Below are 15,930 nucleotides of genomic sequence, written 5' to 3' on the forward strand. Positions count from 1 at the left end.
AGTTTTGTTTTTACTGCGTTTAATATATAAAACTGACTTGTGCTTTTCATTCTCTAGGTCAGTACAATTACTAAATCACTGCAAAGGTGCACTACAATATTTGCAAATGAAAATACAAGACTAAACCCTAACGCTAGATGTTAAAATCAGACTTTAGCGTTTCTTGCGTTTTGATGCTGGAAAAAAATGACAACTTTTTAAAAAATTATTGATTTCTTTTCATCGCGTATTCAAGTTATGTCTATGGAGATGTGTGATTTTTTTTTGTGAGACAATCTGTAGTTTTTGCTAATACCATTTTGGGGTGTGTATGACTTTTTGATCACTGTTTATTAAATTTTTTGGGGAGGTAAAGTGATGAAAAAATGGTGAATCGGACATTTTTACTTTTTTTGTTATGCCATTTACCATAAGGGATACTTTCTTAAATATTTTAATAGTACGGGTGTTTTCGCATGCGATGTTGATTTTTTTTTTATTTTTTATTGTTTAAGTATTTTGACTTTAGGGAAAGGGGGGTGATTTGAATTTTTTTATTTTTCTAACTTTTTTTTACTTTATTTTTAGGTCCCCAAGTGGACTGAAACATGCAATTATCAGATTACAATTTGTATAGAGTAATGGAAATTTCTCTATTATCCTATACAACAATCATTATATCTAAATTAGGTGCTGCCACTTGCTGGCCTGAATTGCTATATACAAGTAAGGAGCCTAGAAGCATAGTATAGACTCAGGCTCATTACTGACATGGAACGCCTTCCCGATCTTCGGTTGGATCTTCGCTTCCAAGTTTCTGGAATTAAATGTCCACGATCGGCATTACTGCTAATCGTGGAAATTAGCTACAGGTGTCTGCTGTATGAAACAGCAGGCACCCGCTTTCTACAGTGCTTGCTCCGCTCTGGAGCGGGCACAATCTTTAAAGACCCGACATCCGCTGTACATGTACAGCGGATGTTGGGAAGAGGTTAATGCTTAAAAGAGCAGGACAGGATTTGAAAGATCTGGATGCTCTATTTCAGGAATGGTGCCACTTCCATCCACTGACTGCAGTTGGTATTTCATCTCAGCCTCATTCACTTCAATATACCTGAGTTGCAATTCCAGATGTGGCACTGTTTTTAGAAAGAAAAGTCTGTACAACCTCTTTAAATTAGAGTTGGCTCTACTTCTAGGAATTGTATTAAAGCATTCCCAGCTGGAGACATCCTTTCTCAGTACAATGCTGATCCATGTTGACCCATCCCTAGGATGTGGCAAAAACACCCTATTGAAAACCAGATAGATGCATTCGACTGGTGACATCCAACAGGTAGAAGAGGGTGGAAACTGATTCACCCTTTTTTTTAAGCATGCCCACTTTGTCACAGGCCATGCCCTTTTCATGACAAGACTACAATCGGACAGCTGTAATATTTTTCCAAGTACAGTGGTGCTCCCTTACATGAGTCTATGCCCAGCCCTAAACTGGCTCCATATAGTCCATATCTAGGTTAAATTAAAGAGTCTCAGACTTTACAGAGAGTCCAGCCCTTGAGACGTCTCTAATATTAGCATAAGAGACAATGCGGAATGAACACCAGTCTTCTTCTCATATCTTACCTTCTGGTCCAGGCTATACGCCAACACCCAGTCTTCTTGCTTGGGGTGGAAGAGCAGACTCTGAATGTAGAAGTTGAGTCTGTATTTCTGGTACATGGCTCCAGCATCGGAGCTGATCAGTATACTGCTCTCCACATCAGGATCACTCAGGAGCATGATCTGCAAGGAAAATGCAAAAATCTCCATGAGGACACATTTCCATAGTCAACACGTTCCTTGCGGTCTATTGTACTCTGCCCCATAAGAAGATATACCATATATACAGTGCATTTGGAAAGTCCTCAAACCCTTTCCCTTTTCTCACATTTTGTTATGTTGCTCCTTTTGCTAAAATAAAATGATTTTTTTTTTTCCCATCCATCTGCCCTCAATCCACCTCTATGAGAAAGTGAAAAGAGAATTTTAGAAATTTTTGCATGGACATAAATATTAAGACCCTGTAATGTCCATAAGGCAGCGCCACCAGCGTCATCATCGGTCATGTGACCAAGAAGAGCTGCCTATTTAAAGGAAATGTGTCATCAGAAAATGACCTATTTTTTTAATAAAATTTTTATGTGTTACATTTTTAAAGAATTTTTGGTGATGTTATATTTCATTTTCCATGTCAATATCTATATATAAACCAAAACCATAAAATCCTGCAGTTTTCGCACTGGCCACTAAGCCTAATAATAGGCGCCACTTCTTGGCCTGTACAGGTCACTTTACTACAGTTACATATTATTCTAAACCTGCCTATAATAATATCCCCTCTGTGTACAGATAAGGCAGGATCCTCCAATCACAATAGGGGATTTTCAGAGCTTATCGATTCTTTCCTTGTACAGATCACAGAGCAGGCCTAGAAAACTCTCCCATAGAAGGCAATGGGGTAAGCTCCAGACAAAAACATTTCTGCTGCACTGAAAGTTCCCAAGTGGGAAAAGTGGCCTCCATAATTCTTAAATGGAAGATGTTTGGAACAACCAGGACTCTTCCTAGAAGTGGTCTCCCCACCAAATTAAGTAATCGAGGCAGAAGGACCCTGGTAAATGAGGTCACCAAGAACCCACACTCAACCATCACTGCAGCCTCCACCAATCTAGTAGTGATGAGCGGGAGGTACCATATTCGATTTCGCGATATTTCGCGAATATTCGAATGAATATTCGCATTATTTTCGTCGAAATCGAATATTCGTAATTATTTTATTTTTTGCGAATAATATGCGAATAAAATTTTCGTACAATTTTTTTTCCTGTATAAGGCAACGTTCCTATGACTATGGCTAGGCTAATATGTGTATTTTACGAAATTTCTTAATACTGCTTTAACCCCTTAAGGACGCAGGGCGTACCGGTACGCCCTATTTCCCGAGTCCTTAAGGACCAAGGGCGTACCGGTACGTCCTGACTTAAATTCGGAATTCCGGCGCCGCAGGGGTTAATTGGAACGGGACGCCGGCTGAAATCATTCAGCCGGCATCCCGTAACAACGCAGGGGGGGGTCATTTGACCCCCCCGTATCGGCGATCGCAGAAAACCGCAGGTCAATTCAGACCTGCGGTTTTCTGCGTTTCCGGTCCATTCGGGTGTCCTGTGACCCGATGAACCGGAAAAAGACTGCGATCGGTGGCGTAATTTTACACCACCTATCGCAGTCCGAGGATTTGGAGAGGCGGTGCTGGCCCTGGTGCTGAACGCCGCTGTCCAGGGTGCTGATTGGTGCAGGGGAGAGAGGCGCGAGATTCAAACTTCCTGCGCTCCTCTCTCCCCTCCTCTTCCTGTCCAGCACCCTGACCGTGCAGCACCGTCCAGAACGAGCTCCTGTGTCCCCCTAATCGCCATCCATCACCCTCCTGCACCCATCGCCACCCAGGTAGGTTAGGGTCAGTGAGGGAGAGGCACCGTTAGGCAGGGAAAGAAGGGAAAAGTTAGTTAGGAAAAAAAAAAAAAAAAAAACTTTTATTCCAAACTTCCATCTATCCATCAAATTCATGGAGGCCTACGTACCTGGAAGGGAGGTCGCGGTTGATGAGTCTCTCGTTGCGTTCAAGGGGAGACTCAGTTTCCGCCAATACATTCCCACAAAGCGGGCGAGGTATGGCGTGAAGCTATACAAAATTTGTGAGAGTGCCTCAGGGTACACTTACAAATTTCGTGTGTACGAGGGGCGAGATTCCCGTATTCAACCCCCAGAATGTCCCCCCACTCTGGGTGTTAGCGGGAAACTCGTGTGGGACCTTATGTACCCACTGCTGGATAATGGTTACCACTTGTACGTGGATAACTTTTATACCAGCATTCCCTTGTTCAGGTCCCTTGCCGCCAGATCCACGTTCGCTTGTGGGACCGTGCGGAAAAATCAACGCGGCCTCCCTGCCTACCCCCTCCAGGTACCTATCCCCAGGGGTGAGACCCGTGCCCTTACCAGTGGAAACCTGTTGCTGGTCAGGTATAAGGACAAGAGGGATGTCCTTATGCTGTCCACAATCCACGGTAACGGCACCACCCCTGTCCCTGTGCGAGGTACCGCGGCAACGGTCCTCAAGCCCGATTGTATCGTCGACTACAATCGGTATATGGGAGGAGTTGATCTCTCTGATCAAGTCCTCACGCCATATAACGCCATGCGCAAAACCCGGGCATGGTACAAAAAAGTTGCGGTCTACTTGGTACAGGTTGCCATGTACAACTCTTTTGTACTATCCCGAAGCGCTGGCAGCACAGGGACATTCCTCCAGTTCTATGAGGCAGTCCTCAAAGACCTGATCTTTTCGGACCGGGAAAGAGCAGGCCGGAGTACCTCGGGAATTGGAGGCGCCCGGATCGTCCCTGGCCAACACTTTCCAGGTGTGGTCCCCAATACTGGAAAGAAGGGACGAACCCAAAAAAAGTGCAGAGTGTGTCGCAGGAGGGGGATACGGAAGGACACCACTACTCAATGTGACACTTGCCCCGATCATCCGGGCCTCTGCATTATCAATTGCTTCAGGGAGTATCACACTTCCATGGAGTACTAAATTTTTATAATCCTCAACAGTCCACTAGAGAACATAAAACACTATGGCTCTCAGACTTTGGAGACACGGAAACAATTTTTCTTTCCCCAAAAAATATTAGTTTTAGAGCAGGCATCCTCAAACTGCGGCCCTCCAGATGTTGTAAAACTATAACTCCCAGCATGCCCAGACAACCTACAGCCATCAGCAGGGCATGGTGGGAATTGTAGTTTTACAATATCTGGAGGGCCGCAGTTTTAGGATGCCTGCTTAGTGTCTCCAAAGTCTGAGAGCCATACATATTGGGCATCGTCGCGTGCGTAAAAGTCGTCGCTATAAAAATAACTTTTGACCAAACGCCTCGGATGAACGGTGTTAAAAATATAAAATAAAAACTGTGCCAAAACACCAATTTTTGGGCAAAATTTCAATTTGAATCCATTTTGCCGGTAATAAAGCAAGGGTTAACAGCCAAACAAAACTAAATATTTATTGCCCCGATTCTGTAGTTTGCAGAAACACCCCATATGTGGTCGTAAATGGTTATATAGCCGCACGGCAGGGCATAGAACGAAGGGAACTCCATATGGTTTCTGGAAGGCAGATTTTGATGGACAGTTTTTTTTTTGACACCATGTCCCATTAGAAGCCCCCCCTGATGTAGCCTAGACTAGAAACTCCAAAAAAGTGACCCCATCTAAGAAACTACACCCCTCAAGGTATTCAAAAGTTACTTTACAAACTATGTTAACCCTTTAGGTGTTCCACAAAACCAAATAGTGAATGTAGAAACAATTTTAGAATTACATTTTTTTGTTACATTGCCTCAAAAAAGAGTAATATAGAGCAACCAAAAATCAAATTTACCCCAAAAATAGTCCCAAAACAACAACCACCTTATCCCGTAGTTTCCTAGATGGGGTCACTTTTATGGAGTTTCTACTCTAGGGGTGCATCAGGGGGCTTGAAAGGGTACATGGTGTCAATAAACCAGTCCAGCAAAATCTGCCTTCCAAAAATGACGTTCCCCTTCTTCTATGTCCTGCCGTTTAGCCAAATAGTAGTTTACGACCACATATGGGGTGTTTTTGCAAACTACAGAATCAGGGCAACCCATTTTGAGTGTTGTTTGGCAGTTAACCCTTGTTTTACTCCTGGAAAAAATTGATTATATTGGAAAATTTTCCAAAAAATATAAATTTCAAAATTGTTTCTCCATCTGCCATTAACTCTTGTGGAACACCTAAAGGGTTAACAAAGTTTGTAAACCCAGTTTTGAATACCTTGAGGGGTGTACTTTCTTAGATGGAGTCACTTTTTTGAAATTTCTATTCTAGGGGTGCAACAGGGGGCTTCAAATGGGACATGGTATAAACAAAACCAGTCCTGCCAAATCTGCCTTCCAAAACCCATATGGTGTTCCCCTCCTTCTATGTGCTACCGTTCGGCCAAACAGTAGTTTACAACCACATATGGGGTGTTTATGAAAACTACAGAATCAGGGCAACCCATTTTGAGTGTTGTTTGGCAGTTAACCCTTGTTTTACTCCTGGAAAAAATTGATTATATTGGAAAATTTTCCAAAAAATATAAATTTCAAAATTGTTTCTCCATCTGCCATTAACTCTTGTGGAACACCTAAAGGGTTAACAAAGTTTGTAAACCCAGTTTTGAATACCTTGAGGGGTGTACTTTCTTAGATGGAGTCACTTTTTTGAAATTTCTATTCTAGGGGTGCAACAGGGGGCTTCAAATGGGACATGGTATAAACAAAACCAGTCCTACCAAATCTGCCTTCCAAAACCCATATGGTGTTCCCCTCCTTCTATGTGCTACCGTTCGGCCAAACAGTAGTTTACGACCACATATGGGGTGTTTTTGCAAACTACAGAATCAGGGCAACCCATTTTGAGTGTTGTTTGGCAGTTAACCCTTGTTTTACTCCTGGAAAAAATTGATTATATTGGAAAATTTTCCAAAAAATATAAATTTCAAAATTGTTTCTCCATCTGCCATTAACTCTTGTGGAACACCTAAAGGGTTAACAAAGTTTGTAAACCCAGTTTTGAATACCTTGAGGGGTGTACTTTCTTAGATGGAGTCACTTTTTTGAAATTTCTATTCTAGGGGTGCAACAGGGGGCTTCAAATGGGACATGGTATAAACAAAACCAGTCCTACCAAATCTGCCTTCCAAAACCCATATGGTGTTCCCCTCCTTCTATGTGCTACCGTTCGGCCAAACAGTAGTTTACGACCACATATGGGGTGTTTTTGCAAACTACAGAATCAGGGCAACCCATTTTGAGTGTTGTTTGGCAGTTAACCCTTGTTTTACTCCTGGAAAAAATTGATTATATTGGAAAATTTTCCAAAAAATATAAATTTCAAAATTGTTTCTCCATCTGCCATTAACTCTTGTGGAACACCTAAAGGGTTAACAAAGTTTGTAAACCCAGTTTTGAATACCTTGAGGGGTGTACTTTCTTAGATGGAGTCACTTTTTTGAAATTTCTATTCTAGGGGTGCAACAGGGGGCTTCAAATGGGACATGGTATAAACAAAACCAGTCCTACCAAATCTGCCTTCCAAAACCCATATGGTGTTCCCCTCCTTCTATGTGCTACCGTTCGGCCAAACAGTAGTTCACGACCACATATGGGGTGTTTTTGCAAACTACAGAATCAGGGCAACCCATTTTGAGTGTTGTTTGGCAGTTAACCCTTGTTTTACTCCTGGAAAAAATTGATTATATTGGAAAATTTTCCAAAAAATAGAAATTTCAAAATTGTTTCTCCATCTGCCATTAACTCTTGTGGAACACCTAAAGGGTTAACAAAGTTTGTAAACCCAGTTTTGAATACCTTGAGGGGTGTACTTTCTTAGATGGAGTCACTTTTTTGAAATTTCTATTCTAGGGGTGCAACAGAAGGCTTCAAATGGGACATGGTATAAACAAAACCAGTCCTGCCAAATCTGCCTTCCAAAACCCATATGGTGTTCCCCTCCTTCTATGTGCTACCGTTCGGCCAAACAGTAGTTTACGACCACATATGGGGTGTTTTTGCAAACTACAGAATCAGGGCAACCCATTTTGAGTGTTGTTTGGCAGTTAACCCTTGTTTTACTCCTGGAAAAAATTGATTATATTGGAAAATTTTCCAAAAAATATAAATTTCAAAATTGTTTCTCCATCTGCCATTAACTCTTGTGGAACACCTAAAGGGTTAACAAAGTTTGTAAACCCAGTTTTGAATACCTTGAGGGGTGTACTTTCTTAGATGGAGTCACTTTTTTGAAATTTCTATTCTAGGGGTGCAACAGGGGGCTTCAAATGGGACATGGTATAAACAAAACCAGTCCTACCAAATCTGCCTTCCAAAACCCATATGGTGTTCCCCTCCTTCTATGTGCTACCGTTCGGCCAAACAGTAGTTTACGACCACATATGGGGTGTTTTTGCAAACTACAGAATCAGGGCAACCCATTTTGAGTGTTGTTTGGCAGTTAACCCTTGTTTTACTCCTGGAAAAAATTGATTATATTGGAAAATTTTCCAAAAAATATAAATTTCAAAATTGTTTCTCCATCTGCCATTAACTCTTGTGGAACACCTAAAGGGTTAACAAAGTTTGTAAACCCAGTTTTGAATACCTTGAGGGGTGTACTTTCTTAGATGGAGTCACTTTTTTGAAATTTCTATTCTAGGGGTGCAACAGGGGGCTTCAAATGGGACATGGTATAAACAAAACCAGTCCTACCAAATCTGCCTTCCAAAACCCATATGGTGTTCCCCTCCTTCTATGTGCTACCGTTCGGCCAAACAGTAGTTCACGACCACATATGGGGTGTTTTTGCAAACTACAGAATCAGGGCAACCCATTTTGAGTGTTGTTTGGCAGTTAACCCTTGTTTTACTCCTGGAAAAAATTGATTATATTGGAAAATTTTCCAAAAAATAGAAATTTCAAAATTGTTTCTCCATCTGCCATTAACTCTTGTGGAACACCTAAAGGGTTAACAAAGTTTGTAAACCCAGTTTTGAATACCTTGAGGGGTGTACTTTCTTAGATGGAGTCACTTTTTTGAAATTTCTATTCTAGGGGTGCAACAGAAGGCTTCAAATGGGACATGGTATAAACAAAACCAGTCCTGCCAAATCTGCCTTCCAAAACCCATATGGTGTTCCCCTCCTTCTATGTGCTACCGTTCGGCCAAACAGTAGTTTACGACCACATATGGGGTGTTTTTGCAAACTACAGAATCAGGGCAACCCATTTTGAGTGTTGTTTGGCAGTTAACCCTTGTTTTACTCCTGGAAAAAATTGATTATATTGGAAAATTTTCCAAAAAATATAAATTTCAAAATTGTTTCTCCATCTGCCATTAACTCTTGTGGAACACCTAAAGGGTTAACAAAGTTTGAAAAAACAGTTTTGAATACCTTGAGGGGTGTAGTTTCTAGAATGGGGTCATTTTTGGGAGGTTTCTATTATCTAAGCCTCACAATATGACTTCAAACCTGAACTGGTCCATAAAAAGTGGGATTTTGAAGATTTCTGAAAATTTCAAAATTTGCTTCTAAACTTCTAAGCCTTGTAACATCCCCAAAAAATAAAATATCATTCCCAAAACAATTCAAGCATGAAGTAGACATATGGGGAATGTAAAGTCATCACAATTTTGGGGGGTATTACTATGTATTACAGAGGTAGAGAAACTGAAAATTTGAAATTTGCTAATTTTTCAAAATTTACGGTAAAAATTGTATTTTTTTATGCAAAAAAATTAACTTTTTTGACCCAATTTTAGCAGTGTCATGAAGTACAATATGTGACGAAAAAACAATCTCAGAGCGGCCTGGGTAAGTCAAAGTGTTTTAAAGTTATGAGCACTTAAAGTGACACTGGTCAGATTTGCAAAAAATGGCCTGGTCCTTAAGGTGAAAATGAGCCCGGTCCTTAAGGGGTTAACTTCGTCTTTTAGAATATTCGTAATATTCTAAAAGACGGAGTTAGAGCAATATTACGAATATTCTAAAAGACGAAGTTAGAGCAATATTAAGAAATTTCGTATAATACACATAGATTGTAATTTAGCTAATATAGTGCTATAATCCTTTTTTTTTTCTTATCAAATTTTTTTGGCCTCTTCTAAAATATGTACACTATTAAAAAAATTACTTTAGCAGTATATTAGCTAAATTACAATCTATATGTGTATTTTACGATATTTCTTAATACTGCTCTAACTTCGTCTTTTAGAATATTCGTAATATTGCTCTAACTCAGTCTTTTAGAATATTACGAATATGCCGTATTTTTCGTATTTTTCGAATATAGTGCTATATTCTTGATTTTCGTATATAGCACTATTTTCGAAAAATTTAGAGTCATTTCATCAGTCAAGTATTACTATGCTTATTGCTAATGCTTAAAGCTTGTGTGCGGATCGCATGTTGTAAAGACGTTTTTTTTTCGCAAAGGCTAGGTTATGTTCCATGACAAGCAACCGTGCCGAGAATTCACTTGACATGTAAAAAGTGTTCAGTTACTCATATAATTTTGACTCTTTCTTATATTGTATGCGAAAATTCGCTACCATTAAATTCGTAAAAAAATTCTGTTCGTGTAATGGTTAGCTGGCTCATCCAAACTACGTACTGTTAGCTGCTTTTGCTTACAGCTTGTGTGTGATTTATAATATGTGAGTTGTTCTAAATGCATTGGGCCTAATAAATTATATTTCTATTATTTTATTAGCTTAAAAGGAGACGAAATTTCGTTTTAACGAATATAGAGGCAAATATTCTTATTCTTCTCGAAGTTGCGATATTCGCGATAAAAATTCGCAATTCGAATATTCGCGCTCAACACTACAATCTAGTCTTTATGGCACAGTGGCTAGAAACAAAGCTCTTCTCAGTAAAAGACACATGAAGGCCGCCTGGAGTTTGCAAAATGCACCTAAAGGTCTCTCAGACTGTGAGAAACAAGATTCTCTGCTATGATGAAACCAAGATTGAACTTTTAGTCCTCAATTCTAAGCCTGGAGGAAATCAGGCCCTGCTCATCACCTGCCCAATACCATCCCTATAGTGAAGCATGGTGGTGGCAGCAGCATCATGTCTAGAGAACAGGAAGACTGGTAAGGGTAAAGGGGAAGCTGAATGGAGCAAAGTACAGAGATATTCTTAATGAAAACCTGATCCAAAGCTCTGGACTTCAGACTGGACCGAAGGTTCACCTTCCAAGACAATGACCCTAAGCACAGAGCCAAGAAAACACAGGAGCGGCTTAGGGACAACTCTATGATTGTCCTTGAGTGGTCCAGTCAGAGCCCTGAACTCAACAGAACATCTCTGGAGAGATTTGAAAATACCTGTCCATCGATGGCCCCATCCAAGCTGACAGAGCTTGATAGGATCTGCAGAGAAGAAGTGATTTTAGCATGTACAGATGTGTCATTTTTCTCTTGGCCTAATATTTTCTGAAAAACATGATTTTGTGATACTCTGTCAGGAGCTGTTTCTGTTATATGTGTGGCCACCAAGTGGTTGTCATGTGCATTGCAGCCTGACAAAGGTTTTGCTATGTAATAAACTTATAAGATATTGGATTAGTTAGCAAAATTTGTGGAAAGTTAAGGGTGTATATCAATTTGCCAGTATTTATTGACTATCATAAATGAAATAATTTTCTGCTAATTGTATAAATATGCTGTAATATGAGGCAGATCAGACTGCACAACTTGACAGATCAATAGTCAAGTAGATTTCCAGTAATTTAGTCAGGGGCGTTGCTAGGGTCTGAAAACATCCGGGGCACAAGCCCACTGTACCACGCCCCCGTGAAGCCATACTCCCACCCCATGAAACCACGCCACCGAGGGGAGGGGGGAAAGGCCCTTCACAGTAGTTATTAACCCCTTTCAGCAGTCCCCCCTTCACAGTAGTTATTAACCCCTTTCAGCAGTCCCCCCTTCACAGTAGTTAATAACCCCTTTCAGCAGTCCCCCCTTCAGTAAATGGGGGACTGATGAAAGAGGTTAATAACTACTGTGAAGGGCCTAGCCGTCTGGGCAACCCCACAGATAATCCCCCCACCCCCCTTGTCCTTGTTCCGCTGATCCGATACCTGCGGGCTGCGTGGGCATGAGTTAAGTCACTTCGGTGCGCAATCCCATCCTGCGGCGCGTGATCCCGCGATACCCATGACCTACAGCGGCGAGTCTCATGGGATCACGCGCCTCAGGACGGGATTGCGCACAGAAGTGACTGAACTCATGCCCGCGCAGCCCGCAAGTAGCTAAACAAGTACAAGGGGGTGGGGAATAGACAAATTGAAAAAAAAATGGTACCAGGCCAGCATAACATTCTGGGCACTGGACAAAACATCCAGGGCTCAAGCCCCGAATGTTTTGACCTAACGACGCCCCTGCATTTAGTTATCCCCAGTCTAATGAGGGGTCTCATAACAAAGATTAATTTGGGTCCCATTATATTGTCTGCTTTTGCTGCCCCATCTATGCCCTTGGCATGTTACTCCATTTATACCCTTTCCATGTTTCCCCTTGTCACATCATCCATGTCCCTTTCATATTACCCCATTCATGCCCTTTCTATGTTACCCCATCCATGCCCTTTCCATGCTACCCCATCCATGCCTTTGCCATGTTACCCCATATATACCCCTTCCATATTTTCCCATCCCTTCCATGTTACCCCATCCATGCCCGTTCCATGTTACCCCATCCATGCCCTTTCCATGTTACCCCATCCATGCCCTTTCCATGTTACCCCATCCATGCCCTTTCCATGTTACCCCATCCATGCCCTTTCCATGTTACCCATCCATGCCCTTTCCATGTTACCCCATTCATGCCTTTGCCATGTTACCCCATATATACCCCTTTAATATTTTCCCATCCCTTCCATGTTACCCTTTCCATGCCCTTTGCATGTTACCAATACATGCCCTTTCTGAGTTACCCCATCCATGTCATTTTTATGACCCTTGGGCCAATTCTTCATCCCCTTTATGGGAGTCCCGCTCTGGTTCTTGCCACCGAATAGTAAAGGCAATAGAAGAAGCCAGGGCCCACTCCCTCCATAGTCGAATAGGCTGCCTCTATAGTATGCATGTCCCTGCCTGGGTCAGTACATGACCTAAGCCTGTGTATCCCCGGCTCAGCCTTATGCCAGTCCTATATAGTGCATTACTGTAGGAGAATCTTCCTGATGACTGGTGAGCCGCCATGTCTTACCAGCTTCCTTTCATTCTCTTTATTGCTACACAATACCCTCACTCATCTTTCATGATAGCATTCTGTTTAAATCAGCATGAAAAGAAGACGCGGCGGAGGTTCCCACTGATCACAAAGAAAGGAAACATAAGACAAGTGAGAGTTAGATGACTGCGGGTGCCTCACCAGAGCAAATATGACAGCGCCAGAGAACCGCTCACAGCCATGATGTGTTAGATTGCAGTCACTTCAATAGCTGCTGGAGATTCGCTCGTACATAAAACACATCTGGAGACAGCTCCCTCAGAATCTGTTATCTATAAAATTGGTTTATGCTCATGAAGTTGATGTTCAAAGTTGTGTTTTACGGGAAACGCTATTAACCTTTTCAAGACAGGATTAGACTGAAATATTAAATGAGACAGGCATTAGAAGGAGATGAAACCAAGGTTTATCATTGTGCTCGCTGCGGCCAAGCTGTGGACAACTAGAGGTAATATTTTCCTCAAAAACTAGCAGTAAGCCTGGGTGGGCACGAGGCCACTGTTTATGGACCCCTTACTCCTAAATAACTCATCACCCCCATTTATATACCAATCAAGCAGATTTGACGGGTGCATTAGGTGCTACTTGGTCCATATGCAGCTAATTAGGTTGCACATAAGGCATGTTCCACCCATGCCAGTGAGCCTCTGCTCATACCATTGGGTGAACAAGTACCAATCATTCCTGAAGTATCCAGCTGATTTACAAATTTTGCTTAGGAGTTATGGTGCATTAAATTACCGAAAAATTATCCCACCAAACTGGAGACAGGTACAATAACGAGTGTCTACAGGAAGCCGTGGAGGAGGTTCCTTGCCTGGGGCGGCATATCAGCAAAAGGAGTTGGGGATTTGGTCAGGAGTAATGATGTCTTCAATGCTAGGGATGAGTGAACCTGGACCGCCACATTCGGGACCGTACCAGACATTTGGGTGTCCATGTACTGAACCCGAACCTGGATTTTGGCGCCAAAGTCCATGTCCGGGTTAGTTGTTTATACTTTAAATAAAGCTTGTTGAAAACAAGCAATTAAGCTGTGGGCACTTGGAAGCCATCACAGTCATGCCTAGTATTGGCATGGCTGTGATTGGCCGGCGCACCATGTGACCATGCATGAATAAATGCTGGATCACATGGTTCTCCGCCATTCTGCTCTGATGAGTGTAGGGACAGGACGCTGCTGCAGGCAGGGAGAGTGTTAGACCTTTATTAGTTTTAAAAAGTGTGCTGCTGACCTGTAGGCATTATTATAGCTGGTGGTGGTGGTGGTGGTGGAGCTCCTGCTGCAGGGAGAGGACATTGTCAACCTGTGCCAGCTACGCGCCCAAATGAAACACGTTCCTCTGATGCACGCAGGCGACAGGACGTTATGTAGGCCCGAATACCGCTCTAAGAATGTTGAGGACAGAACAATTAGAGGCAGTAGTAGATTGGATGGCTGACAGTGCCTCCAGTTCCTTCACATTGTCTTCCACCCAGCCCTCTGCTAATAGCGCAGAGTTCCCACCGGCAGCATCTGTCTTCCACCTCAACCTCTTGCACATCAGCCAAGCAGTCTGGGCCCCAAGTCATGCAGCAGTCACTCATGATTTTGATGACTCTGTTAGCAGGGTTTCCGTGGGCCATCCACATAGCCCTGCCCCTGACAGAGATTGAGTGCACTGATGCCCAACCACTTAGGTTTGAGGATGAGGACATGGGAGGACCACCGCAACACGTCTCTGATGACGAAACACAGGTGTCAACTGCTGGGGCTTTTTGCCATGTGCAGACCGGCCAAGAGGGCAGGGGTGAGGAGTGGGTGGAAGATAATGGGGTGGATGATGAGGTCCTATTTCTTCTCTTTCCAAACTTAATTGCCTCTGGCCAGCATATGCCACAGGAAGTGACCTCACAAGTCTAAGCCCACCTCTTCCTAAGCAATTGCCTATTTATATGTGAGTTTTTATGTGCATGTATGCTTGGATATCTTTCTCCTGAGGAAGGGGATTTATTCACTTCCCCGAAACGCGTCAAGCTCATTTTAATTGGAATTAAGCAACCTTCTTATGCTACATCCTGTGAGGTTCCTGCTTTACCACTCTGGGAAAAGGAATCCATTACATCAGTCAAGCGATCTCGGTGAGGGAGGTGAGGGTACGAGTATATTGAGTTTATCTCGTACTCCCCTCCCTGGTAAAGAAAGTGGTTAATATAACGTTTCAAAACCAGTATCTACCTCACTCATAAGTATGTATTTTATCTTTTACTTTGTAATTCTTCACTAACACACCTAAGATTTGCATTTCTTTGGCGTCCCCACACTTCATATGCACTCTGTGTATATTTCTTTTTTAAGTTTTATCTTGCTCTAGACCTCACATGGCATCCAGGTCATGCCAGTGACATGTGTAGTTCGGAGGAAGAGGAGGGGGACACGCAGCGCCAGCCGCACAGCTCCAGGCAGTGTGCTGACGACAGGACATGGGTGGTTTGTACGCTGTGCAATCAGAGCCTGAAGCGAGGAGGCATAAATGTTCTTAACCTGAGCACAACCTGCTTGACCAGGCATCTAACCGCAAAGCACGAGCTGCAGTGGAGTAGACACCTCAAGAACCACAAAAGATCAGAGGCACCTCCTGCTCCCTCTTCTGCTGCGGTCTCGGCCTCTTCCTCCCCCTCTGGAGCGACAGTGCCACCTGCCACCCCACAAACAGAGAATGTGGCAGCTACACCACCACCACCGTCACCAAGTGTCTTCACACTGTCCCATGGAAGCGTTCAGCTGTCCATCCCACAAACACTGGAGAGAAAGAGGAAGTACCCCCCTACCCACCCACGATCCCTGGCCCTGAATGCCAGCATTTCACAACTGCTGGCCTTTAAAATGCTGCCATTCCATCTGGTGAAGACAGACAGTTTTAAAAATGTAATGACGGCAGCTGTCCCACAGTACGTGGTTCCAAGCCGCCACTACTCTTCAAAGCGGGCTATCCCTGCCCTGCACAAACAAGTGGTGGAAAAAATCAGGTATGCGCTGCGCAACTCCATCAGTGGCAAGGTCCACATAACCAC

General features: G+C 42.8%; 1 protein-coding gene across 1 annotated transcript in view; it reads right to left on the reverse strand.

Annotated features, from left to right (window-relative positions):
- The window catches only part of SORCS3 (sortilin related VPS10 domain containing receptor 3), a 643,612-nt gene that overhangs the window by 323,226 nt on the left and 304,456 nt on the right, over positions 1 to 15,930 (reverse strand). Inside the window, exon 4 of the mRNA XM_040438225.1 lies at positions 1,606 to 1,764. Coding sequence (XP_040294159.1) covers positions 1,606 to 1,764 — 159 coding nt within the window. The remainder of the gene's footprint in view (positions 1 to 1,605; positions 1,765 to 15,930) is intronic.

This window comes from Bufo bufo, chromosome 6 (genome assembly GCF_905171765.1).
Source record: "Bufo bufo chromosome 6, aBufBuf1.1, whole genome shotgun sequence".
Classification (NCBI taxonomy): domain Eukaryota; kingdom Metazoa; phylum Chordata; class Amphibia; order Anura; family Bufonidae; genus Bufo; species Bufo bufo.